At 47.4% G+C, this 20003-nt stretch overlaps 1 protein-coding gene across 2 annotated transcripts in view; it reads right to left on the reverse strand.

Moving 5' to 3' along the window:
* The window catches only part of LOC144122021 (ras-related protein Rab-34-like), a 56182-nt gene that overhangs the window by 12164 nt on the left and 24015 nt on the right, over window positions 1-20003 (reverse strand). The window contains exons 2-5 of one of the 2 annotated variants that reach the window (XM_077655531.1): window positions 19252-19343; window positions 16457-16522; window positions 7112-7213; window positions 152-216 (exon numbers count right to left, since the gene is read on the reverse strand). In XM_077655531.1, coding sequence (XP_077511657.1) covers window positions 152-216; window positions 7112-7213; window positions 16457-16522; window positions 19252-19343 — 325 coding nt within the window. The remainder of the gene's footprint in view (window positions 1-151; window positions 217-7111; window positions 7214-16456; window positions 16523-19251; window positions 19344-20003) is intronic. The other variant, XM_077655532.1, reaches the window with a different exon arrangement.

Genomic DNA, 20003 nt, shown 5'->3' on the forward strand with positions numbered 1-20003 from the left:
GCGCATTCCAGCGCCGGCGAAAATGCCAACATTGTCCTCACTCTTCTATTCCCATTAAGACATCACAAATAATGTGAAGGCCTAAGCTCACAGCGGCCAAGTACTTCAAAACAGACCGACGCGAAGAAAGACGTCGTGAAGCGTACCGTACCCTGAGCCCCTCGGTAGTAGGCCGACGTGATGCTCCGGAAGCGCTCCTGGCCAGCCGTGTCCCATCTATCGGAAGAAGTAGCAGCACAGTGAGTAGAAGGGCGTAGACGATTGGAAGGAAAGCTTTTGGTGTCGCGCCTAGCGTACGTTCAAATATTCGGTGAAGTAAAGAAACACAACAACAAACTGCACGAATTTGGCTTTTTTGTTTAACTAACCGGACACAACGTGTGACATTTCACCACTCACAGTTTTGATTGCGGGCAACCCTCTGAATTTAATGTCGGGCTCACACGACCACATGTCCAGTGCCCTTTCGTCCTTTTTTTTATTTTTAATACAGTTACACGCATATATATATATATATATATATATATATATAATATATATATATATATATATATATATATATATATATATATATATATATATATATATATATATATATATATATATATATATATATATATATATATATATATATATATATATATATATATATATATATAGCAGACAAAGCCGCCGCGGTGGCTGAGTGGTTATGGCGCTCGGCTGCTGGCCCGAAAGACGCGAGTTCGATCCCGGCCGTGGCGGTCGAATTTCGATGGAGCTGAAATTCTAGTTAGTAAGAGCATCGGACGCGATATTCGGAGGTCGTGGGTTCGGATCCCACCGGCGGCATAGTTGTTTTTTCTGCTGCTTTATAAGTAATTTTCTTTAAGCGATTTTTAATCTAAGTAATATTATCCCGCTGATAAGCACAACACATTAAAAAAAATTAACGTTCCCCTGTGCACCTTGGTTTCGGTGACTGTTGGCTCCCTTCATAAGTTTGTCAAACGGGCCCCTCATTTACTTTACCCTGTCTGCTAATAGCTTAACGAGGGTCTCGGTTCTGGCAGTCTTGATGCCACAGGTTGCTTAAGAGGGCTTTCGCACACTTTCCGCCCTCGCCGTTAGATGACGTTCCACGTCACGCTCGCGGTAATACAGGACGTGCTACGTCCGCCGCTATGGTCGAGGGTGGCGCTGGTGAACACTCTCAAGGTTCGCGTACACCAAATAAACATAAATACCCACGAGAGCAGAGATGGGACAGCCGTCGCCGTAGCTCAGTTGGTAAGAGCACCGGACGCGACATTCGGAGGTCGTGGGTTCAGATCCCACCGGCGGCATGGTTGTTTTTTCTGCTGCTTTATATAAGTAATTTTCTTTAAGCGATTTATAATCAAATTATATTATTCCACTGATAAGCACAACACATTAAAAAAAAATAACGTTCCCCTATGCACGTTGGTTTCGGTGACTGTTGGCTCCCTTCATAAGTATATATATATGGGAAGAGTTAGTTTTTACTTTCCGAAGAGTGTTTTTTTTTTTTGCCTATTGGCTCTTCGGGTGAGCAAAAGCTAGCAAAGCAGCATTGAGCAATCTTAACCAGTATTCCACGCTACTTAATCCGTTTTATAGCGCAAAGAACATTTTTTCAGCATATGTCAGTGCGGAACAGCTCGCATAAACGGGGATCCTAAGCCATCGCAACTGAAATGGTCCAGTTTCAAAACTGTATAGCGAAGGCCGCGTTTATTATAACTGACAAAGAAGTCTTCAGCCAAAGAAGGATGCCGTTTCTTATCATTACAGGAGAGTTGGTGAAATATATTTGCATTGTTTGCAGTGCAGAGTCAAAACGCGTGCCTTTCGGACTGCTCTGAGCACGTGCAGAACACTTGCACTACGATCTGACCCGCGCTTTATCGTCACGTGAACACAAGAGCGCAACAAGCAACACGACAGCCTGCAGGGAGGGTTTTTTTTTCCCCAAACGTTTGCAACACTGAAATAATCCGTCAGTTACCGCAATCTACCCGTCACCGCTGCCACACGTGTGTGAAGTGCTGCTGCAAGAGTTGATTGTACAAGAATTTTGCGCAGTTATCACTAAACAACGCCGTTGCCAGCTTTAGACAACTTCTTCCGCTCTACCAAACGCACTGACCGAAATATTAGCAGCGTGTGGTGGCCGCGCCGACCGACAGGCAGTCCCCTGTCGCCTGCGCACTTCCTGGGCACCCGAGTACTGTGATACCAAGGCATTATTTTCACCGTACAGTCACAAGGACCCGGTTTTCTGTGGGAAGTTTGATTATCATCCTCGAAAACATTTTTCCTGAAAGGACCCTAGGAACAAATTGAATTTAATCTCCATCTATGAATTACCGCATTCTCAAACAGGCTATGCTTTCAGTAAAAATTGAGCTTTTATAAACTAGGAAAAGCCAGAAAAATAGTGTATGGTAAAGCGTGGGGCCCCCTCCGCACCAACGGCAGTAACTTGGGTATTGTGCGTGTCTGATCTTGTGTAAAATGGGAAGACTTGGATATGTGTTTGTTTGCGTTCTCCTCCAGTCAATGGCATCTGAGGAGGACAGTTGTTTGTGTGGCGGTGAGAGATGTTTCTCTAGCCTTAGGTGTTCTAGCCTGCACAAGTGTCGCCATCAGCGGCTGATCTCACAAATAGACTGTGGTTCTTCGACACAATTTTTTAAGTGTGGACCCCAGAGGTCAAACTACACCTGCCTTCACTTTAAAACGGCGATCACGCAGTTAAATTTGGTGTAGACGTCACGTGTCTGAATCCAGTAGTGGGAAAAGTTTTTGAATACAATTTTCTCCGCAATAAATGAGTCTATGCGGCAGGAAAAACGTAAATACGGCCAGAAAGACCAACAGAATCGATTTTTACTGAAAAAAAAATTGGTAGTGTTGAGTTGAGTTCAGTTGAGGTGTTGAATGCCACAGTTGGGGTTATCCTTGCTTATTCTGCAGGCAATTGCTCCACCGTAGCGTCCCTTCTATGTTAATAATGTCATAAAGCCTGTCGCATCTACCCCGCTATGCGCAGTCTCTTATAATAGTACACATTCCTCTCCCGCAGTCACCATGTCCATGTATGCAGACAGTCACTTCACACAGTCCACATCACAGTCCACTCCAGAATTCATCATATATGCACATATTCAGTCACAGTAGAACATAGGCAATTGTAGTGCCACAATCCATGCACACATTCACTCACAGTATAACGTAGTCCACTCCAGAAGACACCATCTACGCACACATTCGATCACAGTAGGCCATAGTCCGTTCCTGCTGTCACCATTTAGAAACAAGATGTATTCACTGCTCCCGGTAAGAAGCACTGATACTGTGCGCTACGAGGCTCCTCCCACTATGAACCGACGGCCGTTTAAAGGGGCGCCTCTACAAGAATGCCAGCCCTTTCTTGATCTGGATAGTGCTGCTGAATAAACGTGGGTGTACCATTCCTCTCTTGGATAGTTAAGCTCATCTCTATGAAGGAGTGGAAGCACGTGAACGCGACTTCATGCTAACTATATTTAAGCGTCGCTGGCAGGCCAGACTGCGGGCAGCATATTGAAGAAGTGAAGCGGCATCATTCACCTCGACATGCTTCCGCGTGGCAAGCATCAGACAACCCATACTAATTAGTGCACCTGAAATAATAACATGCAATTCTGTTGCAAAACCGTTTGCCTTTATGAATATGTACCTATGCACGTTCCATTCTGTTTGTAAATTACTACAGTTTATTTTGTTTTGTCTTCGTACTTGCTGTACATATAAAAAATTGTTTAAGTTCCACAAGAGAGCTTTGTAAAACCACTCTATATTGTTTAACCTTGTACGTTTTGCTTGCTTTGTTTCATATTTCCATATTCCACGAGTATGCTTTATATAATATATAATGTCCACCTATGTGTCGTCACTGCATGCCATGTAAAAGGGGGCTTGAGCGCAATCAAGTGAACACGTTTCACTTTTTGCTCGAGCCTTCTCCGTTGATTTCTTTCTGACGGAAAATAAACTGCATTTGATTTGATTTGATATCTGTCCAGGTCGTTCATTGCCGTCTGGGTCCCGGACACGCACTCAAATATAGGGGAAGAGGATGGGTCACCACATGGGCCGTGCTTCAGCAAGACGACGCATGCCCGAAAAGTGTCCACAAAATAATTTTGGTTTGAAAAGCTCGACTGTAAAATAATCCAGCGCTTTTTTTTATATTCGACCCCTCACCGAACATTTCCCACACGTTGCGACCCTTCCATCTGTCACTTGGTGGCCGTCATTTTAACAGTGAAGAGAACCACCCCAGTGCATATGTACTGTACGGGACGAGTGCAGCATAATGGAAAACCCTTATCATTTTCCCTGCTCTTGCAGTGCGCTAAAAGGAAACTGTATCCTTTTTAACAAATATCCAAGAGTTCATATACAATTATCATAATTGCGTACGACGGCGCCGCATAGTAAGGCTTTTGTTCCTAAAACTTGCCCTTTATAGTAAATATATTGATTTCCTTAATTAAGATGAACGGGTTTTTCATTACTACCAGTTATCCGTAATACCACCTGTCTGTCACAGCTGTCCACAAGTAAGTCAAAAAGTTGCGAAGAATTTTGACGGCGTCGAAACGGCGCTGGCGTGCAACTTTCCTTCGGAGAGGGGTTTTGGAAGAGACAGGCGGAAATATAAGGGTGTATAAAGTATAAAGAACAATTAAAAGAGTAAAAATATGCGGTCAATGAATTTCATGTGTAAAAAATGAGAATGGCGTAAAGTTTTAAAGTTCAATGTCCTGCAGCTGCAAGAAGTTGTCCCGCAACAGTCCTTGTAACAAGTCCAATGTCCTTGAGGTGGGGACAGAAAGTTCAGTGCGGGGCAAATACGCACGACCGACCGCACATGCGCTGCTACTGATGGTATTTTTGCAACTGAATCTCATATAGACAAAGGATTTAATGCCGATAGCTGTGACGGAGTTCGATGAGGCCACAGCAAGCTCTGGGAATTGAGTACGGGTTGCCTTGGTTCAAAACCGCAGCGAAGACCTCCGCCTCAAACTGCCACGCTCATATAGCGAGAGCGAGGTGTCCTGACGGAACTATGCAGGTCCTAAATGTGGCCGAACACGTGTAAGCTTGCAGTACAACTCTCATCCTCGCGCCTAGTTCCGTTTTACATGCCGGACATAGAAGTCAACCCCATTGCATCGAAAAACGAAGTTGCCCATCTACTCTCCATACTCACTGCTCTAAAATCACGATGCAGATGACGACCGGCTCGAGGCGTGGACATCAAAACGCAACAGTAGCAACCCCGGCGGTACTTTCAATGCCTGCACTTTTTATTTATTGTTCCAGCAGTATGAATCATACTGTTCAGCTGTTGTTTTCCTTTCTCATCACTCCTACCGATCTTTCTTTGTCCTTTCACTGTAAACTGCCGTTGTTGTCCTCCTTGTTTGCATTTCAATGCTCATAATTGCCCATACAATGTCCCTATACGGCCTTCGTGCTCTGGGACCTCTTTTGTAGATTTGTCAATGTAGACCATCCATGACCAGAGTACTCTTCTTTTTCTTGTTTTTCATAATTAAGGCTGTCGCGGAAAAACGCAATCGCGTGACAGAGCAAGGAGTCTTGCTGACGACATCGTGACACTTAGCGTACAAAAACTGCAAGTTTGCGTGACGGTACTCCGCCCGAGTGCTGACGAAGTTACCTTCGCGGTTCCCTCTCCAGGAGTGAGTCATACCCCTCTGAGCTGACTCATGGAGGTTACACACGTGTACGGCTTCCTTCTTTAATTCCCATTTCGATCAGTTTAGTACTTCCGCATAAAACCCAGTCCGGACACCAGCCCCACCAGGTCCAGTGGTCAGTTGGCGCAGGTGGCTGTCACGTCGCGTGCTCCCTCCCTCCGCCGTGTATGCACAGAACCACAGCGGCGACCGACGATGCGCATCGGAATGTCCGGAGCCCGGAAACACGCGCCCACTTTGCGTGAACGGCAGTGCTTGTGGATAAACTTGCCAGTTGCTTCTGAGAATCACTCACGCATACACAGCGTTCACATCTGGCGTGCTTAGTCCATTCGTCATAGCGAAAAAAGCAAGTATTCTACGTAGAAAGAAAAAAGTTCCTGCGCATTTGACCAGCCACGTCAGTTTTGTAACAGTATTACATGTCTGGATACTTTTCCCGTACGGTGTATTTAGATATTCAGGCATGCTCTTACTGAACTCATTTATACCCGGAGCTACACTTGTGCTCGTAGCACTGTTGCTGACTTGATATCCTTTTAATATCATTGTTCTGTAAAGATGTGCCGAGTTTATCACTGGTTTCCAGGCCACAGTATTTAATCTCGAGACGTACAACGGAGCATTTAAAGCAGCCCTCACGATGTAAAGGTCTTAAAATACGAGGTAAAAGGTTCTCCTCCCCTTACGCCCATTTACAGCTACAGGGGCGACAAAGGGTTGCACGCAACTGCCGAAAAGAAAACCCCGTGACCTGCAGACTTTAGGCCAGGGCTGTACATCTTCCGCCTTATCATTTTTCTTTCTTTTTCAGAAACCGCGGACACAATTGTTGCCGATACATAAGCCAGAGTTCGCAACAATAAACCAATGCTGAAAAGCAAGAAACAGTTTTCCGCAACTTTTACTTCACATCGCGTGCGCCTCGCGTGGTTTTCAGCGTGCGAGTCTGAATTAGATTTTCCTGAGGCAATACACGCAGGCGGCCCGGTGATTACGACCCGGAATGTACACTATGGGACAGAATAGCCACTTACGATCACATATAGTGGAACTGCATAGAGGAGCCGCCACCGGAATCTCTAATAAAAGTTCCTATTCCCGAGCAATGGGAGGCCGTGTTGGTCAGCTCAGAGCTGGGCGTTCAAAGCCGAGCCATTGAATGGGCTACTCAGGTCGCTGTCAGCCGTGGACTGATAGCCACCTAGCACAGACCATCTGCATTTTGCCTTCTGACGAAATAAATGTTTTACAATCCAACGAGCAGGCGGCGGAAAGTCGCTCGGAGCACACACACAAATCAAAAATGAAGCTGTTGGCGCCGTGCTCACATCTGCAGGCTGAAGGGCACGTGGAGGATGCTGAACTTCTCCACCTCGAAGTCGACGCCGATGGTGGCCTTGTAGTTGGCGTCGTACACCTCGTGGCAGAACCTGCGGGTAGACACCGTCAGAATATGCCTCTTCGCGGAAAATGCGAAAGCGAGGGTTAGAGCCACCGATGATGAAAATGGCTCAGCCGATGCAGCACAGACAGGGCAAAGAGCGCCGTAGTGGGAACCGCTCCAGAACAGACGATAGCACCAACTCTGCTATTCTAACACAAGCTGGAAATGTACAGCGCAAATAAAGACGAGGACACAAGGAAGACACGTGGAACACACGAACGGTCGTGTGTTCCTTGTGTCTTCCTTGTGTCCTCGTTTTTATTTGCGCTGTACATTTGCATCATGAATCACCAACATGCCATGACTGCCGCCTTAGTGATGCAAGACATGCAACGCCTCGCGTAGGCAATTGAAAATGCTATGGTTCGCGCTGATATGGCGTTTCAGAAAGTGGTGAAGAAGCTGGGTACAACGCGGAGCAACCAAGGCCGAATGAGAAAATAAGCGTTGACTGTCATCTATAGACGCCATGACCACTAAACTCCCAGGGGTCGCCAAAACGTGCATGCTCAACAGGACGTTAACGACCGCTGTAGTGCGGGCCCGTGATGGCGGTATAGTAAATTACAGTGTCTGTTAACATTGTACATTTTATACGCAGTAGCAGCCACGTCTATTATTAAGTATCTGCACCAAGACAACCTTATGCTTTCTAGGAAAAATTATTATGAAGGCCTATCCCTCTCTCGTCAGTGCTGTGCCAAGTGGTACCTCATACAGCCATGATGCGCTGATTTGAAACGACTTTCCAGGAACGCATTTAAACCCACAGCGCTCACGTCAAGTGTGCTGAGGAGAATGTATACACTGCGGGCACGGACGCCATTGCGATTTCCGCTCGAAGTGCAAACGTCTACAAACGCAGGGCAAAATGGCTCTTGTGCTTAAATACGACACTTCCATATGCTGTGTTTTCACATAGTGTATATAGCCGTCCTGCTCCTATCCATATTACTATCACTCCCCCCTTTCTTTCCCTCTCCTTGTCCTCTCTCTGTCCTTTTATTCCCGCTAGTCGCAACTAAGGTGCTTCAGGTTTCGGTGGCAGATGCCACGGCTAGCAACACCTTTTTCTTCCATTGTTATTTTTATTAATAATTAGCCGCTAACAACAACATATACACGGCGACAGCTTTTCTTGGCAGTGGAGGGAAGGCCACAGGGGCGGAGCGCTCGTAAATGCGTCGTTCCGCCAAACAGCTCGGCCGCGAGATGGCTTGTTGCTCTCCCCGAAGTAATTTTATTTCATCGCTGGAGCTGCTGGCACCATCTATTGAAGCCTGTTGTAATTAGACGTCCTAGAAAATTCGTTGTAATCAAGAAAACGTTTGTTTCCTGACTTTCGATGTTAAAAGTTAACAGTTCTGTTAAAAATATCACTAAATAACAAATATTACCACTATACGACAATTACAGAGCAAACAAATAACTGCAAGTGAAGACTATATATATTCAGTTGTATAGGAAGAGAGGGCATGTTTCGGCTGCGCAGCTTCCGCTTCATTGCCAGGAAGAGTTGTCGTGAAGTACAGAGAGATTTAGCACAGCGCGATCCGCTTCTGCGAGGAGCCACCTTCGCGTGCGCAAATGGCCCCGAGGTTGAAACTGGGAAGGCGCCATGGGGTCTCAGCGCAGCGCATCACGAGCGCGATTTGCGGATCGCGCTGTTCTAGAGCACTTCACCTTAGCACGTCGCCCGCTATCGTGCACAAGCGGAGCGGTGAAAGCGGTGGCGATAAGGACAACGAAAAGAAAGCGCCTCTCTCTCTCGCAAACACGTCGCTTACCTCCGCAGCCACTCGTCGCCTGTGGAAGAAAACGCTTGTGCCCCGCTAAGACGTCTGTACAAAATTGAGGTTACTCGCTTGACAGCGACTGGTGCCTGAAGGACCTTTTCCGAATAGCGTCGGCGTATGTCGCTGTAGAACACTCCCGCACTAGCAAAGGAGGGCGCTGTCCACACGGGTCATGTGTGCGCTCTCGAGATTAGGACATGATGTAGGCGGCTCTTTAAGCAGTCTAATTGGTTTTCTGGGCTGCACGAGCACCTTAAGCAATCATGCGCCAGGCACGGAGCTATTAATCGCTTTCTGGGGCCAGTGGGGAATGCAGCTAGGCGCCTGCATGCAGAAGGACGCGGTGCAACGGTCCCTATTACTTTCTCACCCGGGACAAAAAGAAATTTTAGGTCTTGGCTCTGTGCGTTCCCTTCTGGGCGGGGTGCAAATCTGTCGAACAGACAAGTACTCCTCGGGCAACTCGAGGGCTCCCAGTGTGCCGCAGCGGTAATTAACGCGCGCCGAAAAGACTCCCAAGTTTTCCGCTCAAGAAAGGAAGCAACACCGCCAGCAGCAGCTCATCTAAAAAGCGAGCTGCAGCTCTTGAGCAAGCGCCGTTTGTCTACAGCAATGTACGCATCAGGCTGTGCCTGTAACACTTTGCGTTGTGTTCGACAGGCACCCGAGAGACGCAGTGGTGGTCTGAGATATTTCAGTCGGCATAGGCGGGTTTCGGCCCCATAGATATTTCTCTCAAGGCCCCCTACACTGGCGAGGTGTACAGTTCAGAGGCCTGTACGAATATTGGTCAGCTCCTAATGCCAGGTAGAGACCTGTTGACCCATCTAAAAACATCTGGAATTTCACGGTGATTGTAAACCGTTACGTTGTCCTGGTTAACATCCCAAAATTTCCTTATCCCCTCTTGCCCTCTCTTAATGATTATCAGAAAGTTAGCCCACATTATGTCCTATTCTCGCAATACGCCGGAACGTATGGGATGAAACAGGCACGACAAGTTCAAACGTGCGCATTCGAAGCCATCTACTCAGCCTTGCGAACGTAGGGAAGCAATCGTTGAGCCGTGTGTAAGTATTGGTCAGCACTGGCACATTCAGGCACTGTCTTATTTCACCTGACGGCGTACCTAAATGCATGTATTTGACATTGGTCTGCCACATTCCGACGAGGGCCAAGCGCGCACTGAAACAGGGAGCTTCCCGCAAAGGCTGCTTTCCCAAGCGATAGCGACTATGATGATCGCAGGTCGGATCAGAGCCTTGCAATCAAAACGCGACGAGGAGCAAGGCTGCACTACGTGAGACCGTATACATGCGCGATGATTGCTGACGATAGCGAGCCATCATTGCAGCCAAGCGTTGTATAGCGTCACAAATTAACCTAATACGCGCGTGTGAAACATCTGTGTGCGCTCTGCGACAGTGCGGCAGTGGAGTGTCTGGCGCCGGGACATTTCCCGGCAGTTGGCACACTCATCGCGTGCGCCATAGTCGCCGCGGCCATCGAGCAGCCCTGAACAGCGGGGCAACGAGCAGGAGGATGTGCTCAGCGCCGAGCACGGACGTATACCGCTCAAACGAGCCGCGGCTCTTCGTGGATGGCGCTGGCACAATCCACATTGCTAGTCTGTCTCTGCACCTTTTCACTCAGGAAACGTGCACATTACCAAATGGCACGGAAAACAGGCTTAGTGAGCCTAAACCGACGTCCTATGCGGTCTGTATTCGCGTTACATTTCTTACCGAGTAGCAGAGCAAAGTGAATGAGATGGAAGCAAGTTGCAGAGGTTCGAAGTGAAGCCGTGCTTTCATATTCTGAGGCTTTCGCTTTCAGTTGATAGAGATGACGTTGTGGCTTCGACGCTCTACACGACATATCAGTATGCTTTAAATGTCAGTAGGCCGTCGTTGGCATTTCCCAGAGATATCTGTTATAGACGTCTGCACCACGCTGCTTACCTACCGTAATTTCTGGTACACAGTGCGCACCTGCTGTATAGTCGGCAATGCTCAATCTTTTATAACACTGTCCAGACCCAGTATATAGCCGGCAGACGCAATGTGTGCATCAAGCGCATGAAAATGTACGTCCACCCACAGCGCAAGTGTCAGAAAGCCTCGTAATTGGCAAATCGTTGAGAATTTCGGGCCATATTTGGCGATACGGAAGCAAAAATATCATTTCGTCTGCACTTATATGTAGTTCGCTAAGGGCTAAATAACATTTAAATATGCCTATTCCCCGGATTGTATACAGGAAATTACGGTTATTAACAAGAAGCCCTGACATAGACCAGAAATTAGCGCTAATACGCGGAAATTTCGACTGAGCATTGAGAACACTTTTAGGACACCACACACTAACCATGCGAACTCGAAGCGTGTGTAATATGGACCTCCAACAGATGCAACAGATATTAGTAAATGGTTGACATTGTGCTGATGTAACGAAGTAGCCGATGTATTTATATCAGCACCATGAAGGCCCGAAAGCGTTACATGAGGGTGGTTGCCAATGTATATTGTATAAGTAAAAGGATTGTTCTTAAAACAGCTGCACTGAAATCACGGATATAAACTTATTATTTAAGGTACGGCACATTCTGTAAGTTAAGGTAGGTGGGTACTTCTACTCATAAGTAGTTGCAACGAAATACAAACACCACGTTAGAGCAGAAGCATGGGGAGATTTTTTTTTCCCTCTTGACGCCTTTCTACCAACTACACATACGCAGCCGTCAGCGCAAAAGTCAGTACAGCGTTTCGCGTGGCATATACCTGGAGACCGGATGATGCTTCTTGTACACTGACGTTGGGCGGACAGGCACCAAAAGCTTTTCTTGGCAATGGAGGCAAGGCTACGGAACCGAAACACGCCTGCTCTTCGTAAGCAGCGAATATAGTTATTGGGTAACAATTAAAACAAATTATATTGATTTATTGTTTATGGCTTATGGCTTATTGGATCTAACGTCCAAAGTGACTGAGACTACGAGGTACGCCGTTAGAGGAGGGCTCCGAACAATTTCGACCACCTGGGGTTCTTTAACGTGCAGTGACATCGCACATCGACGGCTGGTGTGCGATAAAGTCTGTTTTCAGGTCTTTATGTGAAATAGACCTACCTTCCGTCTGTGATGCTTTCGTGTGCTGTGCTGCGCGCGTCTACAGGATGTGCAGTGCGGACCAAACATGTGCATACGCGTATGTGCCGGGACGTGTGTCTGTGCACTTTCAGCTTATTGTGCAATAGTGCGTAAGCGCATACGCGTTTGTGCCGGGATATGAGAGTGTGCAGAGCTCTTCTCTGCAACCGGGCGCGGTGTGTGAGCAATGAGAACTGGTGTATATGCATGCTATGCATATGCATGTGGAAGACGTGAACTGCATCTGCTACACGTCCTCAACGCGAGATGAGTGCCATCCAGTGTGTGCGTGGTCTCCTCTGTAACCCAGGCCACTTCACGCAGTTCATTCTAATAGTACATTATCGCCCTCCATTCGCACCCTAACTCTCCTTTTACTTTCCCTCTCCCCCCTCCCCTAGTGTAGAGTAGCAGGCCAGGGTCACCTTACCGCCGGCCGACCTTTACATCTTTCCTTTCATTAAATAATTTATCTCACACAAACACATCGCACAGTACAGGGGTCTCCAGAATTTCGCCTCCCTCGAAATGTGATCGCCGCGGACGGGAAAGAACCCTCGTATTTTCAGCAAGACCTACTGAACTAGAGACCTGCACATTTGGCGGGGTCCTATGGGACTGCGTGCGCCAACTTTCGTTAACTTTTCGGCCGTTGAGGGCGCTCGGTTGACCTGTTAGTCTGTCACGATCATCATCATCGTCTGCTTTCGACAAATTATTTCTCTCCCCTCACTGCCTCCCAGTGCATTTGTCCTGTCTTATTATTTTGAAACCTAGTAATGAACCATGCAAATATGACATTTCTTTAAATCCTAGCGGTGAATAATCCGTTGACTTTTTGGCATCTTTGCTAAGGCAATGGATGAATGATGAATACTCAAAACGTAGACAAATGACAAAAATATTACATCCTCGAAGTAACATAACCGACGCCATCTTGCTCAACAGGTTAATTGTAGCGCCACGCCGCCCGTAGCTGCCCTTCCCTAGCGGAAAAAGGCATGAACTAGAAGGTGCGCGCTGGAGCAGTGCCAACTGTGCAGGTCTCTAGTTCAGTAGGTCTTGCTTTTCAGTCGGGAGCAGAGCACCATAAAAGATGACGACGAAAGAAAAGTTATATTGTTAACACTCGCTGTTTAAGGCACATTTAGAACATAAATGTGCATTTTCAATGATAGGTGGTAACGGCAAAAAATTATTTCTCTACAAATACTTGTCTAGACGCTTGCGGTTCCAAGAAGCTTGCATAGGTGACGCCAGCTGCTCCAGCCGCAGAAAATACCACGCATGGAGCAGCGTGCTAGGCGCCCGTCCTGAAGTTGAACTACTGGTGGAATGACAGAGCTACATAGGCTCCGCCTCTGTACTTTTTCTGTCATTGCCAAGAAGCGCTGTCACCGAGCATGGCTGTAGCACCTAAGCGTGTATTAGTATGAATGTACTAGCATTCACGTACACTAAAATATGGAACGTCGATATTCTGCTTCATCGTCTAGTGACCTCACTGCGCCATTTTGTTTGACGAGCTCAGTATTGCGGTGCCATACTATTTATTTCAAGGTACCACATTTTCGGCTGTAGATAAGAAACAAATCAAATAAAAAATTATTGTACTATTGGGCACGCGTCGTACAGCTTTGTAGAAGCGGTAATTTTTTGTGAATTTAGAGAAACCACCCCATATGGAAATGGACGTCCGATAATTTGCTGCACTTAGAAGTGATCATATAGTTGCCGCTTCGTCGCGATGCTGTCAAGTGCTCAACTGAATCGTGCAACAGCCCTCGCCTGTGCGAAATGTTTCGAGTCTGTAAAGTACAGAAATAAATACGAAATAAAGCATCACTGCTGGCGCTGTACGCCCGGATGTCAAATTTAACCCTCTAAAGCGGCAGGGAAGCAATCATAAAGAAAACATTGCCATATTCTTACAGCTATTTCTTTGTGATGACGATAACGAGGTCAGAAATAGCGGTTTTGGCAGGATTCTATGTTTTAAACTGGCAAATACAGTCAGGCTAGAGCCGACGGCAGCACCACACTGTGTTCAAACTTCGCAGCTCTTTGTGCAGACTGGCTATGTCGTCTGGAGTGATATATTGTTCTATGAATAGGATTGAGTGTCATGTGAAGGGTCATTATTGCTGGAAGATACTGCAAATGTATTATTTTTTTGCCTTGGAAATGTTTATAATTTAATCAACCGTTTAAGCCTGCTTTCTTTCCACCTTTTAAACTGGTTTGAAAGAACAGCCACATGTGTTAAGAGAAAGGAAGAGAGCAGAGTGGGTGAGGAAACAAACGCGGGTTAATGACATCCTAGTCAAAATCAAGAGGAATAACTGGGCTTGGGCAGGGCACGTAATGCGAAGGCAAGATAGCCGCTGGTCCTTAGTTAGATTCCAAGAGAAGGCAAGCGTAGCAGAGGGCGGCAGAAGGTCCGGATGAGATACGAAGTTTGCGGGGATAGGGTGGACGCAGCTGGCACAATGACAGGGTTAATTGGAGAGATATGAAAGAGGCATTTGCCCTGCAGTGGGCGTAGTCAGGTTGATGATGATGATGATAATGATGATTATGATGACGAAAGAACCGACTGCCACTATGCTGCCGATCGGCGGGGCTGCTTCGTGCTTTGCCCTGCATTGTGGTCTGACTGTGAGATTACGTGTATTGCAGTTACAATTAAGCTTGATAGTACCTGCACGAAAAACTTACTTCGCAGTATACTCATTCTAATTATAAGGAACCACCCTTTGTGCGACAATGGAGACCACTCCAAGTTCATCGCGTTCAAAGAAACATGCTCTCATAGAACTGCCGCACCATGTCCATCATAATAAAACGACCCTTCCGGTTCTACTCTATCCCCGCCATCCGCCTCGCACAGTGGCAACCCCAGTGGTAAGGAAATATTCGAGTCGATTAAGACACTGACAAAGGCCCGAAAACAATTGAAAAAGAAATTGTATGGAACCGCTGCATTACTTCAGTCCAAAACGGTCAACAGCTCTTCTGGCGTCACAGCATAGATTCCGCCCCTGAAAACACTATCGCTTCTTGGCGCCGTTTTTAATTCCGCTTGGACGCAGGAAGAGTGCCCTTAGTAAGTCGTCGAAAGCGCTTCTGGGGAGTTTGCAGGCCTCTAAAACTCGCTCTTTGTAACAGACATTGTTTTATTGGCTCTTCAGTGAATCCAAATAAGCACCAGAAACTGTCCACACAGGAAATGAAATAAGACCTTTTAAACCCGTTTGCTTGTCCCGGCTACGGCTACGTTTCGGCTACGGCAGCAGCTTCAGTGCCCTGATATTCCCTCCAAGTTTTAATAAGCGTATTTTAAGAAGAGGCACATAAGCGCTGCTTCTGTAGACCCAAAATCTCTTACACGGCCGTGGCGGCCTGAAACGAACGCTCCTTCAGCAGCGAAACTTTGCTCCATGAGCAAAAAAAAAATATGAAATAAGAAAAAAAAACCTATCTGGTGCCTGCACGTACTCAACTCACAACAGCGAACATATCGCCCGAAAGTTCGACATGTACGATGTTTTCACGTTCGCTTCCAATAAAGTCGGTGTAACTGTCTGTGGACAGCAGCCACCTCCATCCGTTGACAACGATTCCTCTCATCCCCCTTTCCCGCATCCTGTTGTGATAGCCGTTAAAGCGGCTTGAAAACAACGTTTGATACTTAGAACTCAATTTACCTCAGTTTACTTGAAATCACTCACAGGCAGGCGCAGTAATAAAAAACAAAGTCGAGAACGAACGAGGCTTCGCAGAAACATATAGATGGCTTGCACTGATGTCATGGCTACCGCAAACGTTAAGATCAGAGACACGACGACAACCTGCGATTCTTTTTTCTGATCACCACCTCCTACCGATCGCAATGCGCGATCTGCAATGGTCGCTGCTCCATCATGGTGCCCGTGACGTGAGGTGACCGAAATCTACAGGTACGTCTCTGCCACCGTATACACGGTAATATGTTCACATTACGTACACATTCGTGAGTGGTCGTTCCGAAACGGAAAGTACAGCTCCTCGTACAGAATCGGTGTGTCCCCTCCCCCCTTTCGGTCCCTACATTTTGCACCGAAGTGGTTGCCTTTCGTGGAACGCCTCCAAACTTTCACCACTCGCGCCCCCAGGAGCGAAATTCTGCGTGCGTGTGCGGACAATCCCCCACGGTTGCGTGCAACGGCGATCAGTGTGCCCCCACTGAGTAAAAACATCCTCTCGTCGTCACTGCGGGGCGAGTTAAGTGGAGAATTGCACTCACTTCGTGATGAGGCAGGTCTTGCCGACGGAGACGTCGCCGACCACCACCACTTTGGCTGCGCGGACGCTGCACCGGGAACACGAGGAGGGAAATAAAGAAATCAGAAAGAAAGACGGGAGGGGGCAACCCAACACGTTTTCTGCGTGTCAGCAAAGTCTGGAAATCCCGCCTCAGAAAGCATACACAACCTTCGCGATCACAGAGACCCTGTTTGCTCCGAGAAGTGGCACGAGAAGAAGAAAACGCCTTCCTTCACGATCGCCCGAGGGCGCGCATGCTATTAATGCCTCCGGAGCCCGCAAGCAGCCATAACAACCGCCGCTGCGATCTCTTCTCTCCAGATTCCTTCTTGGTAGTTTTCTTTTTTGTTATCCTTCGTCGGGTATGCGTTTATAGCGCGCGCGGCACGCGGGCCGGTCGGGTCATTAACGTGGCGAACCGTGGAGTCGTTCCCTCCGGGCACCGTGACATTGACCCGCAGAGCACGGCTTTTCCGCGCTCCGCGCACTGACGCATCGCTACGCGGCTCGGGATTTTGTGCCTGTTTGTGGCGCCTTTTTCTTTCTTTTCTGCTTCCTTGTCATTGACGACGCAGCCACCGTGTAATTCTTCGGGAATGAAGACCTGGTCGCCGCGGAATTCGCCACGAGGCGCTGAGATAGAATGACCGAGTACGGTCACGTTTACGCTTGTTCCTGTTTTGTTTTTGTTCCGGCGCAGTAGTGTATCTGGTACGCGCGCAGATTTTAGGCAAGCGCTTCGTGGCACATACTGAATCAATCTCCGGCGTACCATCTGGCGGGCGCCCACGACCATGGGAATCGGAAGCACCGGCTCAGATTCAGCTGCGCGGAGAGTCAGTTCGTGCTCTGGTTTCGCTGCACTTCGAACAACCCCGGGTGATCCGAACTGACGCGGAGCGCCTTGCAGCGCACTCCCTGTCATGCGTGCGCAATGCCCGGCCATATTGAACAAGTGGTGAATACGTTTCTTTAGCTATTTAGCGCCGGGAGAGTTAAGGGGTTAAGATTTCTCACAGAAATTCAGTCACAAAAAAAATGTTTTCCTTGAGAAGAAGCTGTGAACAAAAAAAAAACTCAAACCAAATGAGCCGTTCTCTGTTCTCCACTGAGGCATATTTGCATAGTAACACTTGTCAAGCTTACATGTATCATTTAATGATTTTCTTATCCTTTTCGTGCTCATAAACAAGTTAACCAGAAAGGCTTCTAATATTTGTTAACTTATTGGTCTTAAAAGTAGTCTGGCATTACGTCTATAACCAGAATGCCGGAATACTCAATCCGTAACTGGAAGAATAAACTGCCACAAATATATGGACAGGTCTTTTCTTGACAAAACTGTCAAAAAGCAGAAATCAACAACACTACATCAAGTGACAGGGAACCTCGACTTCGGTATAAAAAATTAAAGCAAAGCAGTTTCTTCACGTGTTTAAACACAATTAACGTTACACTTCTCGCAGCATGCATGGGTCCTTGAATGCCACCCAGGAAGTCCTGAAGTGAGGGTCCTTATCGACGAAGCAGTGAGAAGTCCAAATTTGGGTGTTTTCTCGAACAATTGGGACAGGTCTATTTCCTAAACATTCACAAATCAGGGGGGCTGGGTCAGATCATGCATACTTTTTGCCCCTAGCTGTGCCCACATGGAGCAAAAGCAGGACCTGAATAAAGCAACACGCGACAGAAGTGCTGGGGAGGTGCCCAGAAGACGTTGGCATGCTGGAGGTGCTGCACAGAATTTAAACGCCTCCTTCAAGGCTGCTGTACTCTGTCACTGTCTGCGTGTCATCTATGTCGAAACCTCACAGGCCTCTTTGACAGCGTTTTCAGTGTTCGCATGGTAAAGTTGCACCTGGAGGGCTAGTTGGAATTCCACGGCGTATTAAGGACAGCAGAACGACATCTGACACGCGAGCTATAGCTTTATCTGCTCGCGTCCGTCGCCTTTATTTGCTTCATATGGGGTCATGCTTTATGTCTCCGTGCAGCTGTAGGGCGAAGGCCTTTTCTTCTGTGCAGAAAAGATAGGAGCGGGATCGTCGAGCTAGCACAGGGTTCTAAGCAAAGGGACACTGAGGAAAGACTGATGTTGGCCTCTATTAATAGGCTATGGCATTTTAATCCCGAAAATGCTACTATCCCTGAAAATGCGGCTTATTTAAGCTAGATAGGCACAAAAAAGTATTGGGTGTAGTTAGGACGCGCCGCTTTCGCAAGCTAAATAGGGTGAATCGTTACCTCCCACCGTGGACCACTGAGGCTCGGCTACATCGTCATTCACTTCCGAACGGCAATCACAGGGTGCGTTTCGTTAATGTCTTCAATTATTGCAATCCCGCGCCATGACAAAAATTTTATTTCTAAAATTTCCTCTCAGCGATGTTCTGCTCGGGAAATTTTTCTTTATTCTTGCAATTTCAGGGGTAAAATTCGGTGAAAAGCAAAGTTTTACAGAGTTTCAGGGAACATTACAAACCGAAATTGCCACACTTTTTCGTTTAAGTTGACCCAGTTTTCAAGCTGCTCTAGGGAAACACCTCCTGAAATAGGGAATTTTGGGGCTAATTTAGAGAATTTCCGGTTAGGGCATGGAACGTCACTATTTTCTCAGCAACAGGTGCATCTTCTGATGCCGAATAAAAACCTGAACACTCCCTTATAGGCGAACAATCGATTTTTTCCAAAACCTAAGCGGGTCGATGCTGTCCTCAGTGTCCGCTTTTAAAGCGGCAAACAGCCCCACACGTGGCAGGAAAGATGCTGACTCACTCTGCGCCGACGGAGCTCCTCCGGAGGCAGGCATCGCGTATGTCCGGCGGGAAGTCGGTCTCCGGGTACGGAGTGTCCAGGTACGAGTAGGCCTGCGTGGTGACCACCGGAACAAACGCAACAGTTCAGTCCGGAAACCAGTGGGAGAGGGGTCGGGTAGAAGGAAAGAGCAGCGACACAAGTAAGAACACTGCGGCCCAAGCGGAAAGCACGCTTCCTTCGACTTCTCTAGAATTATAGACGCAAAGTCAAGTACGACGTCGAAGCATGAGCTGGCCACTTCCCGACTGGCGCGGGCCAGTTTCTGGGCGTCGGTGTAATTGAGATTCCCCTTTAGAGACGTTTCCTTTTGAACCACACAGAAGCGCACAGCAGATCAACTTATACCTTCTGTTGAAAGAACAGCGTGATACTGTCGTCATGGACTGCTGGGCAAATCGAAATAAATGGCATTGCATGACAGCAATGGCTCGCAACCCGCGGTCACGAGCAAGCGTGGTGTGTTTTACTTGAGGTCTGTAATAGTTGTGCCACCTTCCGGGAGATCCTGCTGTCGAAACAGGCGACCATGTAACCGTGTGGATCCAGAGGCATGACAGCATGATCGTTTCGCTCCGCGGTGCTCCTTCTAGATTTACATCACTTATGGTCCCGACAGCACGGTTGTAGCAAAACGACGCAAACACACGCGCAAAACATACTATATAGTTGCACTTTAATTTTCCCCACGTGTGCACATGCAGGCGTCTCCA

The sequence above is a fragment of the Amblyomma americanum genome, chromosome 2 (genome assembly GCF_052857255.1).
Source record: "Amblyomma americanum isolate KBUSLIRL-KWMA chromosome 2, ASM5285725v1, whole genome shotgun sequence".
Taxonomy (NCBI): domain Eukaryota; kingdom Metazoa; phylum Arthropoda; class Arachnida; order Ixodida; family Ixodidae; genus Amblyomma; species Amblyomma americanum.